The sequence below is a fragment of the Geotrypetes seraphini genome, chromosome 7 (assembly GCF_902459505.1).
Source record: "Geotrypetes seraphini chromosome 7, aGeoSer1.1, whole genome shotgun sequence".
Classification (NCBI taxonomy): domain Eukaryota; kingdom Metazoa; phylum Chordata; class Amphibia; order Gymnophiona; family Dermophiidae; genus Geotrypetes; species Geotrypetes seraphini.
The window spans coordinates 61,505,358-61,532,380 of NC_047090.1; the positions used below are offsets into that span (position 1 = coordinate 61,505,358).

At 43.2% G+C, this 27,023-nt stretch overlaps 1 protein-coding gene across 1 annotated transcript in view; it reads right to left on the bottom strand.

Annotated features, from left to right (window-relative positions):
* PARVG (parvin gamma) overlaps nucleotides 1-27,023 on the bottom strand; it is a 186,249-nt gene that overhangs the window by 116,041 nt on the left and 43,185 nt on the right. The window contains exons 5-8 of the mRNA XM_033952579.1: nucleotides 24,790-24,930; nucleotides 16,389-16,504; nucleotides 12,462-12,517; nucleotides 1,978-2,003 (exon numbers count right to left, since the gene is read on the bottom strand). Coding sequence (XP_033808470.1) covers nucleotides 1,978-2,003; nucleotides 12,462-12,517; nucleotides 16,389-16,504; nucleotides 24,790-24,930 — 339 coding nt within the window. The remainder of the gene's footprint in view (nucleotides 1-1,977; nucleotides 2,004-12,461; nucleotides 12,518-16,388; nucleotides 16,505-24,789; nucleotides 24,931-27,023) is intronic.

A 27,023-nucleotide genomic window follows, 5' to 3' on the forward strand; every position in this document is an offset into this window, starting at 1 on the left:
TGGCATGGTGGACCCTCAGTTTTGCCGGGTATTGCAAGGCAAAACGCAGCTGTTTCGTGTGGAGCTGCGTGCAATACGGAGCCATAGCACGGCGCTGCTCAGAGACCCGAGGGGAGTAATCCTGGAACAGGAGAAGCCGCTGGCCTTCATACGAGACTGTACCTTTCGCTTTATATTGAAGCATAAGCTTAGTCTTGTCAGCGAAATTAAGAATACGGGCAATGACCGGCCTCGGCTTCCGTTCTCCCTCCCTGTAGGCTCCGATCCGATGCACTCGCTCAACCAGGAGGGGCGAATCTCCATTATCCATCTCCAGCTCCCTAGGCAGCCACGTGGAGACCAGGTCATGCAAACTCGCACCTGATATCGATTCTGGAAGTCCGATAAGCCGTATGTTATTTCTACGGCTCCTGTTCTCAATATCTTCAGCCCGATCCTCCAGTTTGCGGCACTTCTCCTCCAGGGCACGGACTCCCGCCTCCAGAGCCACCGTGCGATCATCCTGCTCCGAGTCCCTGTCCTCCACGTGTTGCAGGCGAGTGGTCTGCCGCTCCACCGAATCTTTTAAACCGTCAACCGTGGATTGCAGGCGCGTTAGCTTGTCGTCCAAGAAGGTTGTAAGGTGTTTTTTCAGCTCCTCGATTGCATCCGCCTGCAGCATGATGGTAGGGGTGAGCTGCATGCGGTCAGATGAAGTATTATCCGCCATCTTAGCTGGTGTAGCAGGGCCTCTTACAACTTTAGTAGACCTCTGGACTCTGGCCGGCATAACGAAGCGCCCCTGCCAGAATTGATACAGACGAGCAGCCAAGACCCTGCCCTAACCGGTAGCCAAAGAAAACAGGCTGGAAATGCAGATATATAGCGGGATATGGCTAAAAATCAGCCCAGAGTTCGGGAGAGGTACTCAAACACGTCTGATCAGGATGAGTGCATCACGTGACCCCCCTCCAGAGTAGTTTTGTTTTAGATTCGTTTAGTTTCATCTGTACCGAGAGGGACCAGGCACGGAGTCTCATTATGCAAGCTGTAATGTTTTCGTGGAGGTTGGTGAGGTTCTGGTCAGTCTCAAGGAGGACAAGGATGTCATCTGCATAAGTGTAGATTGTTTCCAGGGGGGATAGTTGAAAGAGTTTCAGGGAGGACATGTAGATGTTAAAGAGAATAGGGGAAAGGGGTGATCCTTGAGGGACACCGCAAGATGGAGTCCAAGGAGTGGACATGGTGCCATTTGTGTTGACGGTGTAGGAACGGGAGCGTAAGAAGTTTGAGAACCACATTAGGACGGTGGAGTCGATTCCAATCTCGGAAAGTTGGTAAAGTAGTATGTCGTGGTGGACGACATCAAAAGCAGCGGAAAGATCGAATTGTAATAGGACAGCGAATTTGTTACGTGAGTGTAGTTGTTGTACCTTTGAAATTAGGGAAACTAGGAGGGATTCAGTGCTAAAGCAGGGTCTGAAGCCATGTTGGTAGGGGTGAAGAATGGAGAATCTCTCGAGATAGGAGGAGAGCTGGGTAGCAACTATGGTTTCTAGAAGTTTGGTAAGTAGAGGGATATTTGCTATGGGATGGTAGTTTGATGGTAGGGAGGGGTCGAGATCGGTTTTTTTCAGAATAGGTGACAAGGCAATGTGGCCCATTTTTGTGGAGAACAAGCCTGATAGTAGAGCAGAGTTAATGAGTCTCGTAAGGGAGGAGATGGCCTGTGCAGGAATGTTTTCATAAAGGTGGGATGGGAAAGGATCTAAGATGCATTTGCAGGATTTCAGTCTGAGGAAGAGTTTAGAGATCTGGGGTTCAGATATGGGTTCAAATGTCGTCCAGGATCTATCCGCTGGGATAGGGTTTGAGTCATTGGGAGGAAGAGAATTGTAAGAGACTGCTGAGGGGAAAGAGCTCCTTATGGTGGAAATCTTTTCATTGAATGCCATGTAATAGAATTACTCTCAAGTCTAGAGATTGTAGATTACTTACTTGATGATGGATGGTCTAAGTTCTCTCTGAAAGAAACAAATATGATGAGTTAGAGCAGTGTCTCCCAAATTTTTTTGACTTTGGCACACTAAACGAAGCAAATGTTTTTCAAATCACATTATAATTGAAATTATAAAATTGCAAAATCAACAAAAATTAAATTTGAGAGTTATTTATTCAAAGTTCTTTTTAAGTTCAATAAGTTTTATTGTTTTATAAGAATGTACAAAAAGGAGCAGTGTACAACATCATAGTATCAAAAGAGAAAAAACAATATGGAAGTGCAAATACAACAAACAGAAAGGTACAGCGACAAGTGTAAAAGCATGTCTCCACAATACAATAATATAGGCATCTAGAAATGACAAAGTGTGACTAAGAGTGAAACAACCCAAAAAGACCTAATACAATACCATTTAGTAAGGGGGTGAAGTAATATCTAGCAAAGGCTAGCTGCTGACGTGGTGGGGGGTGGGCGGAGCTACTCTCGCCGTTACCCCGTTGTTCCCTTCTCCTTCGGTGCCTCTCCGCTTCCTTAGTACCTCGCCTGCTCCCTTCTCCTGCCTCGTGCAGTGTAGCTGCGACTGTTGGCTTGCCTCCTTTTACGGAGGAGCCGGTCGCTAGCTGCTGACATGGTAGGGTTGTCAGCCTAGCTATCGCTACCATTCAGCATTTTTAGTTGGCATTACTTATGTCAGCGAGGCCTATGGGAAAATTATATCAATCTGACTCTGGCATGGGAATGCAGATAGACCCTGAGGACAGGGAAACTGTTTTAAGTATCCCTGATATGTTTTAAGTAGCCCTGATTGAATCATGACTAGCTAAAAGGTGTTAATGTCTGATTAAGAGGGTGCTTAGAACAATGGCCTGCTTGAATGGGACAAAGAAGCCAGAGGCTAATCCCATCACCATGCTTGCAAGTATCACACCCTCCTTAGCAATTAAATTAACCATTGTTTCAAACAGTTTACAAATTCTAAACAGAAAGATACTGGGAGATACAATAATTTCTTTATTCAGAATAAGATTCCAAGGTATAAAAGCCTGCTCTCTGCTCTATCAATCTATCTCTCTTTCTATCTAGCTATCTCTTGGCTCTTGGCTTGGCACTCTGGTTCTGTCTTGGCTCTCCCTCTCTCTGTCTATCCTTCCCTTTATCTATGGAACACGAAGCTTAGACCATCCCCCTTTTCTCTCTCTCTGGCTCTTCCTAGAACTGCAAGCTTCTATGTCTCTCTTTGTTTCTAGACTATGTAAAGCAGGGAAACTGCTTTGCTCTCTGCTTAATTGTAAGGCTTAATTGTAATGCTTATAAATATTGCTTTTCTGTAAGCCTATTTCTATAATATATTCTTTATGCAATCACCTCTGGCTGTGCCTATTATTCTACTTCCTGGTGAAACTTCAGTGAGAGAACTGAATCTGGGACCAGCGTTCGTCAGTACGCCTTTCACTTAACCCCTACCACCATATATCGTGGGGGCCATTAACAAACTGACAGGGGTGGGCAGAGCTACTCTCACCACTACCCCGTTGTTCCCTTCTTCTTCTCCGGCGCCTCGCCTCTCCGCTCTCCGCTTCCTTAGCGCCTCGCCTGCTCCCTTCTCTCTCTCTCCAGGCAACAATGACTGCATGAGGCTGTTGCTACATAGTATAACAACCGCAGGAGTGAGTGATTCAGTAATACCAAACAAATTCTGTAGAAATTTCCATACTGATTGCCAAAAAGGACATACCATTTTGCAGTGGAATAGTTGATGAATAAAGGTGCCCTTTTCTTTAGAACAGGACCAGCAGTTTCCAGACTCAGTTGTCTTAAAGTGAGTTATTTTATGTGGAGTCCAAACCGCTCTATGTAGAACAAAGTACAGTTCACTGATTGTTTCAAAGAGGATGAGCTACAGGTGCGCAACAAAGAAAGCCATGCTTGCGTCCATGAGAAGGAGGATTGCGGAATTTGAAGATCAAATTCTCTTGTATGTTCCTTGCGTGTAGGTTGATGAAACTGTTCCATTTGTACCATTTTGATGCACATCCAGTGGTACCATAAGCTTGGATATCAAAGTCAGTATGCTAGGTTATGCTGCAGACAGCTGTGTCTTGCGCATAAAAGTAGATAAACAATGGACAAGCTGCATCCATTTGAAGTGTTGAGTATTGGAGCGAGGATGTTGTTGACTAAGTTGTTCAAAGGACAACCAAGAGGAGTCATCCCTGAGGTCTTGCACCGTCCATATGCCAAAGGTTTGCCATTCTTTCCAACATAAGAGTTCATTATTTATTCAAAAATTAGGATTGTTCCAAAGAGGAGCAAACATAGTATGAGACCAAGAGTGATAGAGAAATTTTTTAACCGTGTCAACGGTTTGTTTTGCACTATGAATAAAGGGATTTATAAATTTGCTTAAATGTTGAATTGGCAGTAGGTGAAGAGGTTGACCTATAAAACACTTGGATTCCCATAAGAGCCACATTGGCAAGTAGTTAGAGGATACAAGAGCAAACCAATATGAGGTTTGTTGCATGATATAAGCTGAGTGATAATTACGGAAGTCAGGAAAATTTATTCCACCACAGTCTTTATTATCCTTCAATTTATTTAATGAAATGCGGGGGGGTTTAGAACACCACAAGAAGGCAGTGAGTTGTTTTTCAATGTTTGAGTAGAAGGAGTTCGGAAATAAGATTGGGATCATGTTTAAGAAATAATTAATTTTTGGAGCTACATCATCTTTATTGTGCTCAGCCGTCCCCACCAGGAGAGGTGTAATGGGGACCAACGAGATATGAGATCTTTAACCATAGATGTTAGTTTGGATGCATTCAACAATAAAGTTTATGTGATCGTCGGAGCGAAGAAAATGCCCAGATATTTCAGGGTAGTATCCGACCAGATGAAATGGAAACGTTCAACTTCATATTTAACCTCAGGATGGTTGAGAGGCATTATTTCAGATTTTGATTGATTAAGTTTGTATCTAGAGACAGTAGCATAGTCGTGTATATGTGGCAATGAAGCAGGAGTAGTGTAGAGAAGGATATCATCCGCATAGGCAGAGTACTTGACGGTGAGAGAGTCAACTATAATTCCAAGGATGTTAGTATTATTTCTGATGGTCAGGAGCAGAGGTTCTAATGCAAAGTTGATAAGTAAAGATGACAATGGACACCCTTGTTGGGTACCTCGACTGGGATGAAAAGGCGCTGATAGTTGGTTATTAATGAGGATTTTGGTGGATGGAGAGGTATATAAAACTTTGATCATATTAATAGCAGATTGAGAGAATCCAAAGTAACGCAGGGCTTGAAAGAGGAAAGTCCACTCAATCCTGTCAAACGCCTTTTCGGCGTCCAATCCAATTGCAATTTGCGGTGTATCTGAAGCATCCACATGATGAAGACTATTGAAGAAGAGTCTCGTATTGTCATGTGATAAGCGACCATGCATGAACCCAGTCTGTTCATTAGATATTAATTTGTGTAGTAATTTTTGTAACCTCATAGCGAGAATTTTCGCATATAATTTGGCGTCCATATTTATCATGGATAATGGCTTATAGCTTTGTACTTGTTGTTTATCTTTGCTAGGTTTAGGTAGGACCACTATCACAGCCTCAGTGAAAGTGCCATAAACCGCCTGCGATTGAATCAAATAGGAATAGAGTTCCACCAGTTTAGGAAGCAGAAGTGAATGGAAGGATAAATAGAACATAAGAACATAAGAAGTTGCCTCCACCGGGATCAGACCAGAGGTCCATCGCACCCAGCGGTCCGCACCCGCGGCGGCCCATCAGGTCCATGACCTGTCAAGTGTTCCCTGCCCTAAAAAAACCTATCCTTACTTCTATCTGTATCCCTCAATCCCCTTTTCCTTCAAGAATTTATCCAAACCTTCTTTGAATCCCTGTAGTGTCTTCTGCCCCACCACTACCTCCGGGAGTGCGTTCCATGTGTCCACCACTCTCTGGGTGAAGAAGAACTTCCTGGCATTGGTTCTAAACCTATCCCCTTTCAGTTTCTCCGAGTGCCCCCTTGTACTTGTTGTTCCCCACAGTCTGAAGAATCTGTCCCTGTCTACCTTATCTATGCCTTTCAGGATCTTGAAAGTTTGTATCATGTCTCCTCTAAGTCTCCTCTTTTCCAGGGAGAACAGCCCCAGCTGTTCTAGCCTGTCGGCATATGAAAGGTTTTCCATACCTCTTACCATTTTCGTCGCTCTTCTCTGGACCCCCTCAAGAACTCCACTGGAAACCCATCTGGGCCAGGTGTTTTGTGTTTAGCCATATCAGATAAAGCATCAGCTGTTTCAGATATCGTGATAGTTGAGCAAAAGTCATCATTATTAGTAGCATCAATCTTCGGTCCATCAAGTTTGCAAAGGAATTAATCAATATTGTTCAAGTTAGTAGTTTGTGAGGTATATAATTCAGCATAATATTCATGAAATCTATCCAGAATAGCAGATCTGTCAATTATCGTTTGGTCATCTTTAGATGTTATGGATGTTATGTAGGTACGCTCAGATTGTGCTTTCAAATAATTGGCCAATAGGTGATCAGTATTATCATGTTCAGCATAATAGGTCTCCTCTTTCATAAATAAATTTTTACCAGCTTAATTGGCTAGTAGAGTGTTATATTGGAGTCTGGCATTTCTCAGGTGTTCCAAAGTAGTAGCGTCAGACTGATTAGAACAGTAGGCAGCTTCAAGTGATTGGATCCGAGATTCCAGCTCCGAAATTTCATGTTTCGCAAGTTTGTTACATTGAGATTTGTAAGAGATGATTATGCCTCTAAGGAAAGCCTTGAATGAGTCCCACAGCGTTGTCCAATTGGTTTGATCCACAGCATTGAAATTAAAAAACTCTTGTACGTTGTCGCACCCCCTGTACCGAGTAGTCAGAATGGCTACCGGGAGGTGTGCAAAACACAGTCCCTGGCGTGCCTTCACGAGTTGAAGGCCCTGCTGGTGCTAATATGAGGAGCCAAAATAAAGTTCAGAGCAGCCTGGTTCTCCTCAAAATAATAAGTCTTTAATGCCTAACCCAGCTTCCTTCAGCCAGGTGGCTAATGCTTCAAAGGTAAAGGCAAAACAAAAGAAACAAATGCAAACAGGACTTAGTCCTACATGAGACTGCACTCAGCCTTTCCTCAGGTAAGTATTACAGTCCTTAATCAGCTTGTTCACAAACGAAAAGAACAACTGCAAAAACAGGAGCACATAGACTAGCACAGTCTTTGTAGCAGTCAATCATAAAAGTTCATTGCCTTCAATAAAGCACACTGTAGTTGCCTAGCTTCAATCAGGCCTCTCCAACCAGCTTCAATTAACTGGTGGAGAGGGGGAATTGCTGAATCCACAATTAAAGCTGCCAATACTGGCCCCACAATCATAAGGGCACAATCATAAGGGCACTCTCATAAGGGCTAGAGTCTTGCTGTCTGCTGCTGGAAGGGCTGCCACATTGATCAGCTCTCCTACAGTTTAGGGGTTTTTGTCTTTTTCCTGGCACAAACCTAACTTCAGTGCCAGGTTTGTGACAATGTGAACAGTGATATAATCTATAAACTCAGGATCTTCCAGCAATGTAGAGTCAAATCTCCAACAGGGTCTCATAGGTGGTAAATCAATGTTTTTAATCTTCATGCTGATCAGGGCATGATCAGACAAAGTTATGGGATGTATGTCTGTAGATGATATCCAGGGCAGCAATGGTGATGAAATTAGGAAGAAATCTTTCTTGAGAAGGAAGAATGTGCGGCTGAGAAAAAAGTATATTTATATGTTTTTTTGGTGTAGAATCCTCCAGAGGTCACAGAGGTTCAGTTGTTGAATTATATCTTATAGTGCCAACCAAGCTTTGATAGGTTTATGAGCAGCTGACGATTTTCAATCCAAGTCTGGGTCCAAAGCAAGATTGAAATCATCCCCAAGGATAATAGACATGATGCCTTCAAGAGCTATTGAATTAGCCAGGTTGTGAAAAAATTCAGGGCAATCGTTTGGAGCATAAATGTTAAATACAGTCAGTTTAGTTTGGTTGTTGCAAATAGCAGTTCTCACCCATCTACCCTCAGTGTCACTTTGGATTGATCAAGTACAGTCAGGTCTGGGTTTCTCCTAATGAGAGTGATAACACCATTTTTTTCTATCTTTAGCTGGTTAGAAAAGGGAGGTAAAGCCCATGAAAAGTACATTTGGAAGCCTCAGCCACATTAAGATGTGTTTCTTGCAGTAGTGCTATATCAAGTTGAAAATGGTTAAGGTATTGAATAATTTTAGCCTGCTTTAAGGGTTGTTCAAACCTTTCACATTAAGTGAAATATAATTTAAAGGCATAACAGCAATAAAGACATGCACTGTACTGTAAAATGGTAAAACATATACACTTCCATATAACAAGAACTCTTTATACAACAAAAAAAGAACATTGTGCATAAAGAGAAGACCAACAGTTAGTGAGGAAGAGAAACAACAAGAATAAATGAACACCAGCAAAACACAGCTAATTTGAAATGCGGTTATAGTGAACACGCTGCAGTATATAAGTATCAAAGAGTTGTTTAACAGTTAACAGAAACAATTGCATTTTCCTGAAAAAATATATATAGAAAGGTGTAAGGCTCATAGAGTGGTGAGAAGAACCCCAACAGAATATAGAGTGGTGAGAAGAACCCCATCAGAACAGTTGGTGGATGCACAAACATAAAAACAGAAACGAAAGGAGAGAAGCTGAGGACACGGCAAAATAATATATAAGGGGAAAGAAATAGCAATTAGTAAAACCGTATTTCTCATCAATATGGGTAAATGGCAGAAATATGCAATAAGATAAAGACAGGAATCAGGTCCTTGTAATAGAATATACCAGCCAGTTTTATCCACGAAATTAATCAACAAGCAGAAATAAAGTGCAAGATTGAAAAACTATAACAAGCATGCAATTATATCAGTGAAAGGCAATAATCAGTATCAAAAAACTGAGAAGAAGTGAGTAGCAGAGATGTATAGTGAAAGCAATTAGCTTACTCATCAATATAACATGTATCATTAGAGAAAAAAAATAATCAGATAAAATTCAGGTAGCATCAATAGAGCTGGGTGAGATAGATTCCAGAAAATCACCCAAAAGGTTAGGGTCAGTAAAATCTTTGCTGCGATTCTGAATGGTAACCCGCAATCGCGCTGGGTAGAACATCCCAAAACAAGCGTTCAAGTCCTTAAGTCGAGTTCTGTACTCCAATAGCTGCTTCCTCAAACGCACTGAGGCCTTGCTCAGATCTGGAACGAACATCAAATTACAGCCCTCAAACTTCAAGGGAGCCTTCAGCTTGGCTTTTTGCATGATCTCGATGGTCTAATTAAAGTGAAGAAGGCTCATAATAATCGGTCTCGGGTAGTTGTCATGAGGTGACTGCTGCGTATTGACACGATTAGCCGATTCTATCTCGAGTGGCTGAGAAAAGGTGATATTCAGGAGAGTAGGAATAGTATCATGCAAGAAGGTAATTAAGTGCTGTCCTTCCCTACCTTCTAGTAGCCCAAGTAGCCGAATGTTCCTCTTACGAGCCCTGTTGTCAGCCTCGTCAAGATCTTTTTCCAATTGCACCACGCGTTTAAAATGGTGCTGCAGATCTTTGACATTTTCCTCCGTGGCGCATTGTTTGATCTCTAACGATTCCACTCTAGTGCGGAAATGGAGGATATCAGTTTTCATTGTAGATATATCTTATTTGATATCCTCAATGTTGATATTAGTCTCGGAGATCATATCCTTCATAACACGAACCTCATCTAAAATAGTAGTCGTCTGAGCGTCATCAGGTTTAGGGCCTGGCTGCTTCGAAGGCGAGGAAGGATTAATTTTCAATCTCTTACCACTCTTAGTCGCAGACATCTGCAATCTCAGAAGGTATTATGTGCTTAGCACACTGTTGAGTGATTCACAGGCTGATTTATATAGAAATTAGAAAGCGCATTCTCAATTTTTTAGCATTGTTTTGCCAGAGCTCAAATTCAAGCTGCCATTCCTCCAGAATGCACCCCCATTTATTTAAAGTTCTTTAAGCTATGGGTAATTGTAACAATGGTGAAACTAAAGTAGATAGAATAGAATTGCTAATCAATGCAATGGATGTGCTTGTTTTTGAGCTCAAATTAACTCAAAACACAGCTCAATAGTTGACAAGCAAACATGCATTTCATCATCTACCATCTGCAGTCGCTCTCTTTTTTTTCTGTCAGAGCTGAAAATCCATGCTTTGTTGCTCAAGTTAGGTTAACTACTGCATAAAAAAATAAAAATAAAATTACTTGCCATTAGTTTTCAAGGACCAATCACATCAAAGAATGATGCTTGTCTGTGCGGTTGTATCCTTATGCCCTCAGACGCTCATAATATTGACAGACTCTTGCGTACATGACACACATTCATACTTATGAAGGGAATTTTTAAAAATAAAGTAAAATTCTAGAATCTCTCATGGTACACCACTATGTCATGGCACACAATTTGAGAGCTATTGAGTTAGAGAAATTCTTTGTGGTGAGATAAAATGGCAGAGTTCAAGTTTCAAACGAATTCAGTTAAAATAACACATGAATTTGCTTGTAACACTTATTGTAGTGCTTTATTTTTATAACTGCATCAGAGAAGAACACAGCATTCCGTTTATGACAGGGTACGGTAAAGATCTTCTTTGTCTGTAGCTCAGTGGAGAGCTTTTTTATTTAGCCCAACAATGAGCTCTTTTGCAGCCTTTTCTATAGTCCATTCTTCAGCTTCTAGGTTAGAAAAATGAAGATTAAAGTATTATAGTGACACGCAGGCCAACAGAAAGAGTGTCAAGCCAAAGATAGAGTATACACTTTAGTTAAGCTACCTTATATCCATTCAAGCTACTTTTATTGCCTGCTGGCTGCCTTCTAATGTTTTAGAAGAACAAGATAACAGACATTGACTGGCAAGTAGATGTCAGTAAAATCATGTTAGTCATGTAGCACTCTTATTTTTTTAGAAATGGCAGAGACAATTTTTCAGTGTTATTGGACCACCCAATATTCAAAGTGATTTAAGCAGGTTCCTGCCTGCTTAAATTGCCTGTGACTGCCTACTCAATGATATTCCGCGGCACTTAACCAGTCAGTGTCCTAGAATATTGGCACAAAACGGCCATGTCAAAAGTGAGCAGGTCCGGTGCAGTGGAAGGAGAGCGTGGCATAGTGGTTCAAGCTACAGCCTCAGCACCCCAAAGTTCTGGGGTTCAAACCCTGCGCTGCTCCTTGTGACCCTGGGGCAAGTCACTTAATCCTCCACTGCCCCAGGTACATTAGATTTTGAAGCCCACCAGGACAGATAGGGAAAAACGCTAGAGTACCTGATTTGTAACCTATTCTGAACTCCTTTGGCAGGACAGGCTAAAAAAATCGAATAAATAAGTACACAGGGCAGAGTTCGGGAAGAGCCAGCAGTAATGGGAGTGCCGACAATATTCAGTGCTAGCACCTGCATAGTTAACCAGATCAATCTAGGACAGCTTTTTGTATTTAACAAATATTTGGGGTTGATGCACTGAAGATCATTTTCTTGTTATATTTGTGCATTCTAGGGTCTGCCTAGTTCTCCTTATTATGAAAACCTCATGAATTTCGTGGTGTTTTCCGAACTATGAAAAAAAACTGTAATTGTAAATGATAGAATTGTATTAGTTACAAATGTATCTATGGAATCTAGGCATAAATATTTATACCAGCCCTATGTCTGACTCAAGTGCTTGCCACACAGTGGTATAGGAAGGGGTCGGGGCAGACCTCTACTCCCCTCCCCACCCCCACCCCTCATGCGTGTGATATCACCGCGTTGCATCCGTGCATGCACAGGGATGGGGTGGGGGTGTGCGGTGGCGGGCAGTGGGGGGGATCGAAAGATGCTACACAGGGGATGGGAGGAAGGGGGGATAGAAGCTGCAAGGGTTCTGCAGCACAGGGGGATGGGAGGTAGGGAGATACTGCACAAGGGGATGGGTGAGAGGGGAGGAAAGATGCTGCACATGTGGGGGAGAGAAAGGAAATAGGAAGAATTGGAGGTGGAAGAGAGGAAGGAAGAGATGATCATTGTAATGACAAAAAATAAGACCTATCTGAAAATAAGACCTAGTGCCTTTTATGGGCCCCAAATTAATATAAGACAGTGACTTATATTCAGGGAAACACAGTAGTTCTCAAACCTGTCTTCCTGCTGAAAACAGAGCAGCATCACTTTGGGCTGCATACATGTAAGCAGCAGAAACTACAAATCTTGTATATATTGCCTTAATAAATAGGCTTATGTTATATGATCAGGCCTATAGAGTATAGTATTTTATAAAGAAAAATTGTAACTATTTGTTTATTGCCAAACATTAAAAAAGACAAGCATGCCTTTTGTGTGTGTAGATAGATAGATAGATGTATAAATAGATATTATAGATATATTTTCTTACCTGCCCTCTGTGATGAATTCAAATACTTTTTCTGTCTTTATTCCTTTTTTGGTAGGCTATAAAATTGGGAAAATGTATTTTGTGTCACATATCCAAGAAAACAAAAGGTCCTGCAAGCGTAGTTTACATCATAAATAACTGGATGGCTCTGGTTTGACGACAGAGAAAACCCTTTCATTGCAGGTAACTAGTTGACATCCCACCCTTGTCAGAAGTGGTCAGAAGCTATAGACAATGATGGCAGAAAAAAACCCTATGACTTATCAAGTCTTCCCATCAAACCAATTGCTGAATTCTACACACCCTTCCTCTCCATTAGAGATCTTTTGTGCTTGTCCCATGCTTTCTTAAATTCAGATACAGTTGTCATCTCCACCACCTCCACTGGGAGGCCATTTATTTACTTTTTTTTTTTTTGAAATTCTTTATTGATTTTCCAAACATCAAGAGTGCAAAAACAAATATGTATCCATATAATAAGTCAATAAAAGCACATTCATTTATAAATATACATGAACAATCATTTTCCCCCACCCTCCCACCCAATGACTAATCAATAAAAATCAATAAAAACACAAAAACATAGATTCTTTCAATAACCTTCCCTATTTAAAATAGTAATATTTACATTTCTTATATATCACTTCTATTTAAAGTGGTTTACATTCAGGTACTTTAGGTATTTCTCCCTATCTGTCTCACAATCTAACTGTGGTGCCTGGGGCAATGGAGTGTCAAGTGATTTGCCCAGGGTCACAAGGAGTGGTGTGGGGATTGAACCCACAACCGCAGGGTGATAAGGCCACTCCTCTACTCCCCTACCGTGTTAGGAAATATTTCCTTAAATAACTCCTGAGTCTATCCCTTTTCACCTTCATTCTATGCCCCCTATTCTAGAACTTCTTTTCAATTGAAAGATTCACCTTTTGTGTATTTATACCACTGAGATATTTAAACATATCATATCTCCCCTCTCCCGCCTTTTTTCCAAAGTATACATATTTAGATCCGTCTTCAGTTGGCCATTTTGGTAGCTGCTCTGTGGACTGACTCCATCCTGTTTATAAGTTCTTGAAAGTGGAGTCTCAAGAATTGTTAGAGTATTCTAAATGGGGTCTGTCCAAGGACTTCTACAGAAGCACTATCACTTCCTTTTTCCCTATTGGTTATTATTCCTCTCCCTATTCATCCAAGCATCCTTATAACTTTTGCCATCACTTCTACCATTTAGCCACGTTAAAATCATCACAGATGATCACCTCCATGTCCTTTTCTTTCATTCACAGAAGCTCCTCTCTTCATATACATACTACAACTGCTCCCTTGGATTTTCATGCCTAAATGAATGACCCTGCATTTTTTTGAACATTAAATCTTAGCTGCCAGATTCTAGACCATTCTTTAGGTTTCACTATATCCCTCTTCATGTTTTCCACACCTAGGATGTGTACCCTATTGCAAAATTGGATGTCATCCACAAAGAGGCAAACCTTATCCAACAGCCCTTCTGCAATATCACTTACAAAAATGTTAAAAAGAACCAAATATGGACTGATCCCAATCAATGGCGTAGCGAGGGTGACCGGCGCCCAGGGCGGTAGAGTTCCCTCTTCCCCACCCCGCACACCTCTTCCCTGTACCTTTTTAACTTAGACGCGAGCAGCGACGAAGTTGCTGCCTGTGTTGGCTTCAGAGCTCTCTCTGATGTCACTTCCTCCTGGAAGTGACATCAGGGAAAATGGTGAAGCCAGTGCAAGCAGCAAGGTCGTCGCTGCTCGTGCCACAGTTAAAAAGGTCTGAGGAGGGGGCACACGCAGCAGGGGGGAGGGGGCAGAGAGGAGGAGAGGTGCTGGCACCTGGGGTGGACTGCCCCTCCGCCCCCCCACCCTTACTATGCCACTGATCCCAATGGTATACCACTGGGAATTCCCTTATTCTTAGAGTGAATTCCATTCACCAACACTCTTTTCTTGACTCCCGCTCCATTAGTTTCTAACCCAGTTAGTCACGTTAGGGCTTATACAATGGGTGCTCAGTTTATTTATAAGTCACCTATGTGGAACTGTATTTCATTTATTGAAACTTAGGGATCCTTTTACAAAGGTGGGCTAGCATTTTTAGAGCACGCACCAGGTTAGCGTGCGCTAGCTGAAAAAATACCGCCTGCTTAAAAGGAGGTGGAATCGGCTAGCGCATGCGCTAAAACCGCTAGCGCACCTTTGTAAAAGGAGCCCTTAAATTTGGAAGGCTTCCAATTGATAGGTAAAAGTGACATAATAGCTTCCAGGTCTTTATAATACACCTATTAGATTAATACGGGAATGCGGATGTATATTAAATGTTGTTTGGGAATAAAATAAAGGGGTCCTTTTACTAAGGCGCACTGGCCATTTTAGCGTACATAGAATATAATGGACACGTTAACGTTTTAGTATGCATTAATATTTAGCGTGTGCTAAAACAGCTTAGTAAAAAGAGCTCAAAGTAAAATGAAAGGGTTGATATTCAAAAGCATTTATACAGTCAGTATTTTGATATACATTATATTATTCTGAATCCTTGCAATTTGTTACAATTTCTGTAGTTAGGCCCCAAAGGTTATTTTTCCCACAATTTTTTTGTCTTGATATTTCTTTAGACAAATTCCGACCAATATTCAGTCAGTAGCAGTCAGCTTATTTTTAAACACTTACTGCCTCTTTTAGAAAGCTACGCTAGCGGCTGCCGCGCGGCAACAGCCCCGAAGCCTTTTAAATCTCTATGGGCTTTGGGGCTGTTAGCGCAGGGCAGCCGCTAGCGCGGCTTTGTAAAAGAGGCCGTTACTGTGGCTAGTTCAATTAGCCCTGGATTCAGTGCCGGCCCTTGTCCAGTCATTTTCTCTGAATATCCAGGGTTAATCTGACCAATGCTGGCTGTCAGGAATTATGTGGGCCCCGGACAATATTCAGAAAATCTTTTCAAGTCATCTGACCCCAGCTGATGCCTTTTCATATGTGAACTGTTCGATTTCAAGTGGATAAAGTGAAGAATTATAAAATAAATCTGGACATCAGGAAAAGGCCAGCCTTCAGAAGCAGGGCCGCTTAGCAGATCTGTCAGTATAATACTGAATTTTAGCTCAGCTTGTGTGAAGTATGTGTTTACAACGCCTCTCAAGGGTTGGGTTTTTTTTTTCAGTCATAGCTTTTCAGCAATTTATTTTCAAGGTTCAGGATTTTATATGGTTAAATATGAAGGCATCTGCACAATTATTCAATAGTAAAATGAATAGAAATGTCATGCCAATGTAAAAATAATATAAAATCAAACGCTGCATTATTTATTTAATGTACCACTTCTCATTATGTTTATTTTTCATTTGACATCCTGCTTAATGCAAAAGGTCAAATGGGAGCATAATTATCAATTCAGATCTAAAAAGAGCCTAATGTTTCCAGCATATAATTTAATTGAATGCAGTGCCGATAGGTAACATAGATCTTTGTGAAATGTATCAGTCAAAATGATCTAATCATGTTTACTATAGACTAGGGCTGCCCAAGTCTGGTCCTCGAGATCTACTGGCAGGCCAGGTTTTCAGGATATTCACAATGAATATGCATGATAGAGATTTCCTTGCACTGGCTCTTGGTATACAAATCTCTCTCATACATGTTCATTGTGGATATCCTGAAAACCTGGCCTGCCAGTAGATCTCGAGGACCAGACTTGGGCAGCCCTGCTAAAGACTGTTTATCGACTGTTTTCTGTCATCCTCCACATTGCTGAAAGTACAGAACCCAGAAGACGATGTTGTGGTTACCTTCGCTTCCTAATGAGCTGAACAGATTAGCCCTTCCTTCACCCTCAGAGGTCAGGCAGCAGGGCACAGGACAGCTAAATTCTCATATTTCAGAAATGACTAGAAGCCGTGGAAATCATAATTACCTCAACTATCAATACCTCCACGCACACATTAGGAGGGATATCCATATCAGGGTGAAAGTGCTTCACCATAGCAACCAAAAGATGTAAAGTCGCCAGCAAGTCCTTTTTGTAGATATCTGTTACCAAATGAAGAAAAAAAAAAAACCTGTCAGTACAGTTTGCATTGCAGGCTAGAATCTTTTAAATATACAAGACCCAATATTCAGCCAGTGGCAATCACAGCCAGTTTTATTCTGGACATTCAATGTTGTGCCATGTCTAGGTACTAGGACCGAAAGTCCGGGTATAAACAGCTGGATATGGACAAAAATAGCAATTTTTCCTGATCTTTCAAAATGGACGCAGTCTAGGCGTAAAAATTTTTTGACATATCGTCAATCAGTGTTAAGTTTAGGAGCTACCTTTCAACTTTGCTTTTCTTGTAAATGCTGTATTACTTATCAGGCAAATAGATATGTCTTTTATGAACCAAATCAATTGCAATATTTTTTGGAAGGCAAGGCGGCCTCAAGGACCCCAGACATAACTGTTGATATCCATTAACTAGGCTATAAGTAATTAGTACCAACAGATCTCTGTATTTCCTTTTTACAGTATATTATTTCTTTATATCTCAATTTCCCTTGAGAGTGTATGGTTTCTCTCTCTCCTATATGTTTCTGAAATATTTTTAAAAAACCAAGAAGAGGAATACAGAAAGGACTACCAGGTGAAACTTAAAGAAGCAAAGAGAAAGATACATCTGGTGAAAGCGCAGGCAGATGAGCAAATGGCAAAAGACATATTAGTGAAAGGAGGAAGATGAAAAATGGAATTACTAAACTAAAAGATGCTGGGAACTGATATGTGGAGAGTGATAAGGAAAAAGCAAACGTGCTAAACAATTATTTCTGTTCTGTGTTCATGGAAGAAAAATCTGGTGAAGGACTGAGATTGTCTGGCAAAGTAACACATGAAAATTGAGTAGATTCTGCGCCGTTCACGGAGGAAAGTGTTTATGAACAACTTGAAAAACTGAACAAAGCGATGGGACCGGATGGGATCCATCCCAGGATATTGAGGGAGCTCAGAGAGGTTCTGGCGAGTCCTATTAAAGACTTATTCAACAAATCTCTGGAGATGGGAGTGGTTCCTGGGGACTAGAGAAGAGCGAATGTGGTCCCTATTCACAAAAGTGGTCACAGAAATGTAGCAGGAAACTACAGGCTGGTAAGCCTCACTTCAGTTGTTGGAAAAATAATGGAAGTGTTGCTGAAATAAAGGATAGTGAACTTCCTAGAATCTAATGGGTTACAGGATCCGAGGCAACATGGCTTTACTAAAGGTAAATCATGCCAAACGAACCTGATTGAATTTTTTGATTGGGTGACCAGCAGTGTTCCCTCTAAGCGGGCGGGTGTTGTGAGCAAACTTTTTTCACCGTGAGCCAAAAATATCGGGCGCCAGCAAGTTATGAGCCAACTCGCCCGATTCTCCTCTCGCCGCCCTGCCATCTGCCGTACGCCTCTTCCGATCGTGCGCTGTGACGAGAAACGTGTGCGCTGCGATGTAATATTTTGTGCGCCAGCGCACGCCAGCACAGCTTAGCGGGAACACTGGTTCAAATGGTTTTATTTATTTCCCCAAATTTATTTTTGTTATACGCATTGAAAATATTTGATATTGCGTTTAAATCAAAATCTCAATAAACTTGAAACGAGTGCCCGTGAGATTGTGGGAGGGTTAAATACTCAAAACTTAGAAGTTTTTGCTACGCCAGCTTTCTGGTATCTTTACATACAGTGGCGTACCTAGCATATGTAACATCCGGGGCCCATCATTTTTTGGCACCCCCCCCCCATCTGTAAGAAAAACATGATTTTTAGTAACAAACCACACGTCACACATGAGTACCTAGGAAAAGGCAGCATCTTACATATTGCAGTGAGCAGTACATCAATACACCCATTGTAAAACTAAACAAGCCAGACCAGCACAGATCAATCCTACACCGTCAATCCTAACAGAAAACCATGTCTTTCGAACACACAGAACACAGAAAACACCTTCGCCTAGTAAGGAATATGTAATCACAAACTAACCCCTCCCTCTTTTACAAAACTGTAGTGTGGATTTTAGCTACGGAGGTAACAGCTCTGATGCTCATAAAATTCTGAGCATCAGAGCTGCTACCACCAAGGCTGGTGCTAAAAACGCTTCACAGTTTTGTAAAAGGGGGGATAAAATAAAAATACATAGACAAAGGTTAAATTGAACCAGCAAGAAGCTGGACTCTGCATACAATGCTTCACAGAAACAGTGACACATGTCTCCTAAAGCAATAAATAAATAGAAATTTTTTTCTACCTTTGTCTTCTGTGGTTTCTCCTTTCCTCATCTTCTTGTAACTCTCTTCCTTCCATTCACTGTCTGCCGTCTCTCTTCCCCTATATGGCATCTTCTCTCCTTCTATGCCCCTTCCAGAAACTGTATGCCTCCCCCTTCCATCTCTCCTTTCACCCCATTGGTCTGGCATCTCTCTCCTCGCCTTCCCTCTCCCACACCTCTCCTCATAGTCTGGTATCTCCCCTTCCCTGATTCTCTGGCATCTCTCTCCTTTCCTTTTCTTCCATCTTTCGTTCCCCCTCCATGCTCTCACATCTCCCCCTTCCTTTTCCCTTAGACTGGCATACCTTCCTCCTATGCTCCAAGCCCTGGCATCTCCTTTAATTCCCTCCCTCATCTTCCTTCTCCCTCCAGCTGGGTACCGCAACACTCTTCCCTGCAGCTCTGCACTTCCCCACAATTGCCATGCTTCGGTTCCTCTTCTTCCTTCCTTCCTCCCCCCCCCCCCCGCGGGACCCTGCGGCACCATCAACTCTTACTCCCTCTAATGTCGGCCCTGCAGCTCCAGACTTCCTCGCACCTTCTCCCCTCCCCCTTTGGATCGCTATTATTTTAAATGTTATAGCCGCGGAGCTGTATCCATCAGTGGAGATGTCTAACCTCGGCCTGCCCCGGAACTCTTACTGCAGCAGCCGCCCGTCTAGGCAGGAACAGGAAGTCACTGTTGCAGTAAGAGTTCCGGGGCAGGCCGAGGTTAGACATCTCCACTGATGGATACAGCTCCGCGGCTATAACATTTAAAATAATAGCGATCCAAAGGGGGAGGGGAGAAGGTGCGAGGAAGTCTGGAGCTGCAGGGCCGACATTAGAGGGAGTAAGAGTTGATGGTGCCGCAGGGTCCCGCGGGGGGGGGGGGGGAGGAAGGAAGGAAGAAGAGGAACCGAAGCATGGCAATTGTGGGGAAGTGCAATCCCCCCAATGCGTCCCCTTACCTTACCTCCCCTTACCTTTGCGACGCGTGTGTGCGCTGTGAAGAGAAACTTTGCGCTGCGATGTAATATTTTGTGCGCGCGCGCAGGCCAACGCACCTTAGCGGGAACACTGGTGACCAGAGAACTGGATCGAGGACATATGCTAGATGTAATTTACTTAGATTTCAGCAAAGCCTTTGATACGGTTCCTCATAGGAGACTCTTTAACAAATTTGAAGGGCTGAAGTTAGGACCCAAAGTGGTGAACTGGATTAGAAACTGGCTGTCAGACAGACGCCAGAGGGTAGTGGTTAATGGAAGTCGCTCGGAGGAAGGAAAGGTGAGTAGTGGGTTCGGTACTGGGGCCGATCCTGTTTAATATGTTTGTGAGTGACATTGCTGAAGGGTTAAAAGGAAAAGTTTGCCTTTTTTGTGGATGATACCAAGATTTGTAACAGAGTGGACACTGAGGAGGGAGTGGAAAACATGAAAAAGGATCTGAAAAAGTTAGAGGAATGGTCTAATATCTGGCAACTAAAATTCAATGCAAAGTAATGCAGAGTAATGCATTTTGGGATTAATAATCGTAAGAAACCATATATACTGGGAGGTGAGAGGCTGATATGCACGGATGGGGAGAGGGACCTTGGGGTGATAGTGTCCGAAGATATAAAGGCAAAAAAACAGTGTGACAAGGTGGTGGCTGATGCCAGAAAGAAGCTGGGCTGTATAAAGAGAGGCGTAGCCAGTAGAAGAAAGAAGGTATTGATGCCACTGTACAGGTCATTGGTGAGGCCCCACTTGGAGTATTGTGTTCAGTTTTGGAGACCGTATCTGGCAAAGGACATAAGAAGACTTGAAGCGGTCCAGAGGAGGGTGATGAAAATGATAGGAGGTTTGCGCCAAAAGATGTATGAGGAGAAACTGGAAGCTCTGAATATGTATATCCTAGAGCACAGGTGTCAAACTCAAGGCCCGCGAGCCAAATCCGGTCCGCCTGGTCGTTTTATGCGGCCCACAGTCTGATACCCTCAGTTTTACCTTGTGGCTGGCTCCCTCCTCCTCACAGCTGTAGTGTGCATGGAGTCGGGTGCAGCGGCTCCTCGCGCGTCTGACACCTCATCCAGAAACATTCCCTCTGACATTGCAACATCAGAGAGAAGGCTTCTGGTTCAGGTTCAGGAGATTGTGTGGGGTCTGGCCTGCGACTTAGCCTGTATTTTGGATTTCGACCCCTTAATGTGATTGAGTTTGACACCCCTGCCCTAGAGGAAAAAAGGTACAGGGGAGATATGATTCAGACGTTCAAATATTTGAAAGGTATTAACATAGAACAAAATCTTTTCCAGAAAAAAGAAAATAGTAAAACCAGAGGATATAATTTGAGGTTAAGAGATAGTAGACTCAAGGGCAATATAAGGAAATTCTACTTTACAGAGAGGGTGGTGGATGCCTGGAATGCGCTCCCGAGAGAGGTGGTGGAGAGGAAAATGGTGACAGAGTTCAAAAAAGCGTGGGATAAACACAGAGGATCTAGAATCAGAAAATAATAGTAAATATTGAAGGACTAAGGCCAGTACTGAGTAGCCTTGCAAGCTGGCCTTTTGGTTAAGAATGGGCTGGGGAGGTCTTCAATGGCTAGGAGGGTGTAGATGGACTGGAGTGAGCTTTGACTGAGACTTCAGTAGTTGGAACCCAAGCACAGTACCGGGTAGAGCTTTGGATTCTTGCCCAGAAATAGCTAAGAAGAAAAAAAATATATTTTTAGATTGAATCAGGTTGGGCAGACTGGATTGACCATTTGGGTCTTTATCTGCCATCATCTACTTTGTTACTATGTTACTATAGATAAAAAAACAACAGACTGTGGATGTGGATGTCCTGAAAGATGATTTTTATTCGTTCTTCACAATAAAAATACAAATAAAAGTCTAAATTAGTAATACACGTATGATTGTCTTGATGGAACCTACATGGTCCATGTTTTGGCGAGACTGCCTTCCTCAGGGGTCCGGATGATGTAGGTAAAAAATATGAGCAAAACAATGTACATGTCTTTGAGCATAAAACCTGAAAATGGCTTGAAACAAGCAGAGTGGCGCAAAAAATCACAGTGAGACATAGACCGTGTAGGGCACTGTTCTTCAACCGCCGGTCCATGAACTGGTGCTGGTCCGCAGAAAATTCCTGCCGGTCCATGCAAGGCCGACGAGATCGAGCTGCAATTTCCTGCTGGTCTGCGTAGGGCCGGCGAGATCATGGGGAGCCTCTAACAGTGGCTTTCTCCCCTCCCAGCAATTGCTGGTATTTGTCAGTGCAGCGATTCATGAAGGCAGCCTTGGGGCTTTTGCTGAGTCGCGACCACCTCTGATGATGCAACTTCCTCTTTCCTCAGAGGTGGAGCAACCCATCAAAGGACCCAAGGCTGCCTTAGTGAACTGCTGTGCTGGCAAATACAGAGAGCTGCTGGGAGGGGAGAAAGCCACTGTTAGAGGCTGGGAAGCTGCTGGACAATGGAAAAAAGGGGCAGCTGCTACTGGATCTGGAGGGAGGGAGAAGGAGAGATGCTGCTGGGAGGGGAGGAAGGAAAGGAGTCTGGGAAGCTGCTGGACAAGGGAAAAAGGGGCAGCTGCTACTGGACCTGGAGGGAGGGAGAAGGAGAGATGCTGCTGGGAGGGGAGGAGGGAAAGGAGTCTGGGAAACTGCTGGACAAGGGAAAAAAGGGGCAGCTACTGGACCTGGAGGGAGGGAGGAGGAGAGAAAGGGAAGGGAAGAGAGTTATTGCTGGACAGGGGGAGGAGAGAAGGGAGAAGGAAAAAAGGAAGGAAACAGCTGGCAGGGAGATTAGAGGAGAGGAAGGGGAGAGAAAGGAATGAGAAAGTAGAGAGGTTGATGATGGGAAGGGGGTCAGCAGAGAAATAGAGAGGGACAAATATGGTAGATCTGGTGTAGGAGAGATAAAAATGAAGAGAGCAGTGAACCTGGAATGAATCATATAAAAAGGAGAGAGGGGAATAGGCTGGATGGAAAGGAAAGGGGGCATAGAGAGAAGACAGATACTTTATGGAAGGGGGAGAGGGCAGACAGTAAATGGAAGGGGCAGATGCTGGATTGAAGAGACAGAGAGGGCAGACGCTGGAAGGAAGAGAGTGAAAAGAAGATGAAAGCAGAAACCAGAGGGCCCATGTGCCTCAGGCCCCGCCCAGACACATGAGTGAGGACGGGGTTGTGTTGAGGGCAGGAGGGCCTGGGATTGTAGTAGGGGTGAGGGGTCTGCCTGGGCAGGATGGGTTGGGCTTCCTCCTGCCCGATCGTGTAGGGGGGTGAGGGCGAGAGGCCAGGAGGGCTTGGTGTCCCTCCTGGCCTGATCATAATCGGGGGGTGCTGCGGGGCAAGCTCCCTCTTGCCCCAAACGTAATCGGGGGGGGGGGGGTCGGTGCCGTGGGGCACGATCAGCTCAGCGGCCCCTTTTTCGGCCCTTAGACCTGTTTTGACTTCGTCTAAGTCAAAACGTATAAGTGCTGACTAGGCAACCTGCCTAAGGTTTTGGTTATACCTGCTGCATGCCTAGGTGTAGGTCAGCCCACCTCCCGCCTACCGCCCACCCTTTCCCCTCCTCTAAACATGCCTCTTTTCTCTCTGTGCGTTTAGTGGCAGGGGAAAGGCCTAAGCTGGTTTTAGATATGTCTAAAACCAGCTTTGATTATGGGTACTTGGACGATCAGGCTTTTTGATCGTCCAAGTAGCCATTTAGGACACTTTTTAGACTTTTTTTTTTATTATTATGAATCTCCTAGTTCTCTGTGAAGTAATAAAATTCACAGACAACACCAAACTATTTAGTGGAGTTAGGACTAAAGAGGACTGAGAAGATTTACAAAGGGACCTGAACAAACTAGGAGAGTGGGCGACAAGATGGCAAATGAAGTTTAATATAGAGAAATGTAGTCTTGCATGTAGGAAACAGAAATCCGAAGAACAGCTATATGATGGAAGGGCTGGTAATGGGTGAAAGTACCGAAGAAAAGGACTTGGGGGTAATAGTGGACAACATAATGAAGTCGTCAGCACAGCGCACAGCAGCCTCTAAGAAGAATTCTGGATACAACCAGAACGAAAGAAGTTATACTGCCATTGTATCGGGTGATGGTACGCTCGCATCTGGAGTACTGCGTCCAATTTTGGTCGCCATACCTTAAGAAGGATATGGCGGTACTCGAGAGGATTCAGAAAAGAGTAACACGATTGATAAAAGGTATGGAAAACCTTTCATATACTGAAAGATTAGAGAAACTGGGGCTCTTTTCCCTAGAAAAGCGGAGACTTAGAGGGGACATGATAGAGCATGAAGGGCATGGAGAAAGTGGAGATGGACAGATTCTTCAAACTTCTGAAAACTACAAGAATGAGAGGGCATTCGGAAAAATTAAGAGGGGACAGATTCAGAACCAATGCTAGGAAGTTCTTCTTCAACCAAAGGGTGGTGGACACCTGGAATGCGCTTCCAGAGGGTGTGATAGGACAGCGTACGGTATTGGGGTTCAAGAAGGGACTGGATGATTTCCTGAAGGAAAAGGGGATAGAAGGGTATAGATAGAGGATTACTATACAGGTCCTGGACCTGATGAGCCGCCGCATGAGCAGACTGCTGGGCATGATGGACCTCTGGTCTGACCCAGCAGAGGCACTGCTTATGTTCTTATGTACAACAAACATATATAATTAACCACAAACTTAGACCAAATAGCATATCCCAAGTTAATGTTAAAAAGTGTGTGGTGCAGCTGTTACAGTTATAGCCTCAGCATCCTGAGGTTGTGGGTTCAAATCCCATGCTGCTCCTTGTGACCCTCATTGCCCCAGATACATTAGATAGAATATAAACTCACTGGGACAGATAGGGAAATTTGCTTGAGTACCTGAATATAGACCACATAGACTATAAGTAGAATATAAATGCTAAAAATAATAATATACTAACAGCATAAATGAAAACATTGTGGGGAGGAGACAATTTTGGATCATTTATACACTCCTGCCTCCCTATGCAGACACACTTCTCACACAACTCTCAGTATGGTCCTGGATATGAAAGAGCAACTCACCCTCTGCACTCCATTTTAGCTGACTCTCCTCCAGCTGTAGACAGTGGGACACGGTTTCCACTATCACCCCCAGTTTATGCTTCTGGCTGCTCGTGGACAATGCAATCTCCTGCACATCCAGTTTCATTCCTCCTAATTTTTCTGTAAGGAAGGGGAAATAATGGTCTATATGTATCACTGTACCAATACCACAAAGAATAAATGCAAGGGTATTTACTTGTTCAGACTAATTTGAGAAGTAAAAAAAAAAAATGTTAACAGCTATATAAGAAGGACTCAAGCGAAAACAAACAAAAAATACTAAAGGTGGGAAATGGTATAAAAGATATAAACAGGGTGGAATCGGTCCATAGGAAGGCTACTAAAATACTTGGTGGTCTTCATCATAAGGGGTATGGGGACAGACTTAAAGTTCTCAATATGTATATTCTGGAGGAAAGGCAGGAGAGGGGAGATACGATAGATATGTTTAAATATCTACGTGGCACAAATGCACATGAGGTGAGTCTCTTTCGATTGAAAGGAAACTCTGGAATGAGGGGGTATATGATGAAGGTGAAAGGGGGTAGATTCAGAAGTAAGCTCAGAAAATAATTTTTCACAGAAAGGAGAGTGAATGCTTGGAACGGCTTCCCAGTGGAGGTGGTGGAGACGAAGAGTGTATGTGAATTCAAGATAGCTTGAGACAAGTACCGTATATACTCGAATATAAATCGACCCAAATATAAACCAAGGTAACCATTTTTTCCCCAAAAAAGGAGGAAAAAAGTGTGACTCGAATATAAACCTGAAGGTTTAATATTCAAGTGCAGTGCCTTGCCCTGCCCTGCCAGGCTCTGCATCCAGACCCCTCACTCACTCCCCTGCCCTGTCAGTATCTGCACCCACCCCCTCCCTCCCTGCCAGGTTCTGTACCCTTCCCCCCCTCCCAATGTACCCTAACCCTAACCCCCTCCCAATGCAATGAGACCTGATGGTCTAGCAGTGGCCGGGACAAGAGGGATCCCTCCCGCCTCCTGTCCCAGCCTGATTCTAATTATTTTTAGCTCCCTCCCACCTCCCCTGCATACCTTAAGTATCCATGGTGGTCCAGCAGCAGCCAATCAGCTAGAGGCTCTGCACGGGCAGCAGTGACCTTCGTTAACTCCTGCCCATGCAGAGCCGCTAGCTGATTGGCTGCCGTGAGTTCTCATGGTCTTGCGAGAACTTGCGGCAGCCAATTAACTAGCAGTTCTATACAGGTAGGAGCAAAGGAAGATTGTTCCTGCCACGATTCACCGCTGGACCACCAGGGATACCTAAGTTACACAGGGGAGGTCTCATGGCAGTTCCGGCAGAGGCCTGCTTACAGGTTCAGGAAAGGGTGGGTCAGCGTTGACCCAAATATATACCAAGTATTATTGGCCCCAAAATCTCAGTTTATATTCAAGTATATACAGTATATTGAATCTCTAAGGGAGAGGAGGGAATATTGGATGACATGGTTATGCAGACTAGATAGGCCATATGGTCTTTATTTACTTTCATTTTTCTACCTCCTCATAGCCACCCTGATGCTGCACAGTGAGAGCATATGCCATAACATTATCTGGGCACCCAGGTTCCATTATAGAATGCTAGGGTCACCTAGCCAGGCATAACTGCAGGTGGCTAAAATGTGGCACAAGCGCACCTAATTTGCAATATTCTGTAAGTTATCCTGCCTGTGACCCTTCCATGCTTTGTCCACCTTGCCGTTGCATGCTACGGAACGCTTTTGAATGCGCTTAGATGTACCGTTGGCATTTTTGTCAGTAAGTGTTCATTTACTCACAAAGATGTCAGCATTCTGTACATTTATTTGGTCGCCCAGTTATAGAATCAGAGGATTTGTATAATTCACTGTCTGGAGAGTGCCTCTGACTATTTTGGTCAGCAGTGGTTAGAGCAGCTGCCTCGGTACCCTGAGGTTGTGAGTTCAATTCCTACTGCAACTCTTTGTGACTCTGGGCAAGTCACATAACTCGAAGCAAAAAGAAAACTACAGATTAGTAAGTACTAGATGCAGTCTATGTTTATTATACCAAATATTTAATGCAGTTAAATGTCACCACCTTATTACAAACCAAGAGACCAGACACGGTCCGTGTTTCGGAGAACACACCTTCTTCAGGGGTCTATGGTTGACAAGGTTTGTAAACAACCGCAATAAAATGGTATAAAACAATTGCCTGTTTAAAAGCCAGCAATGCAGC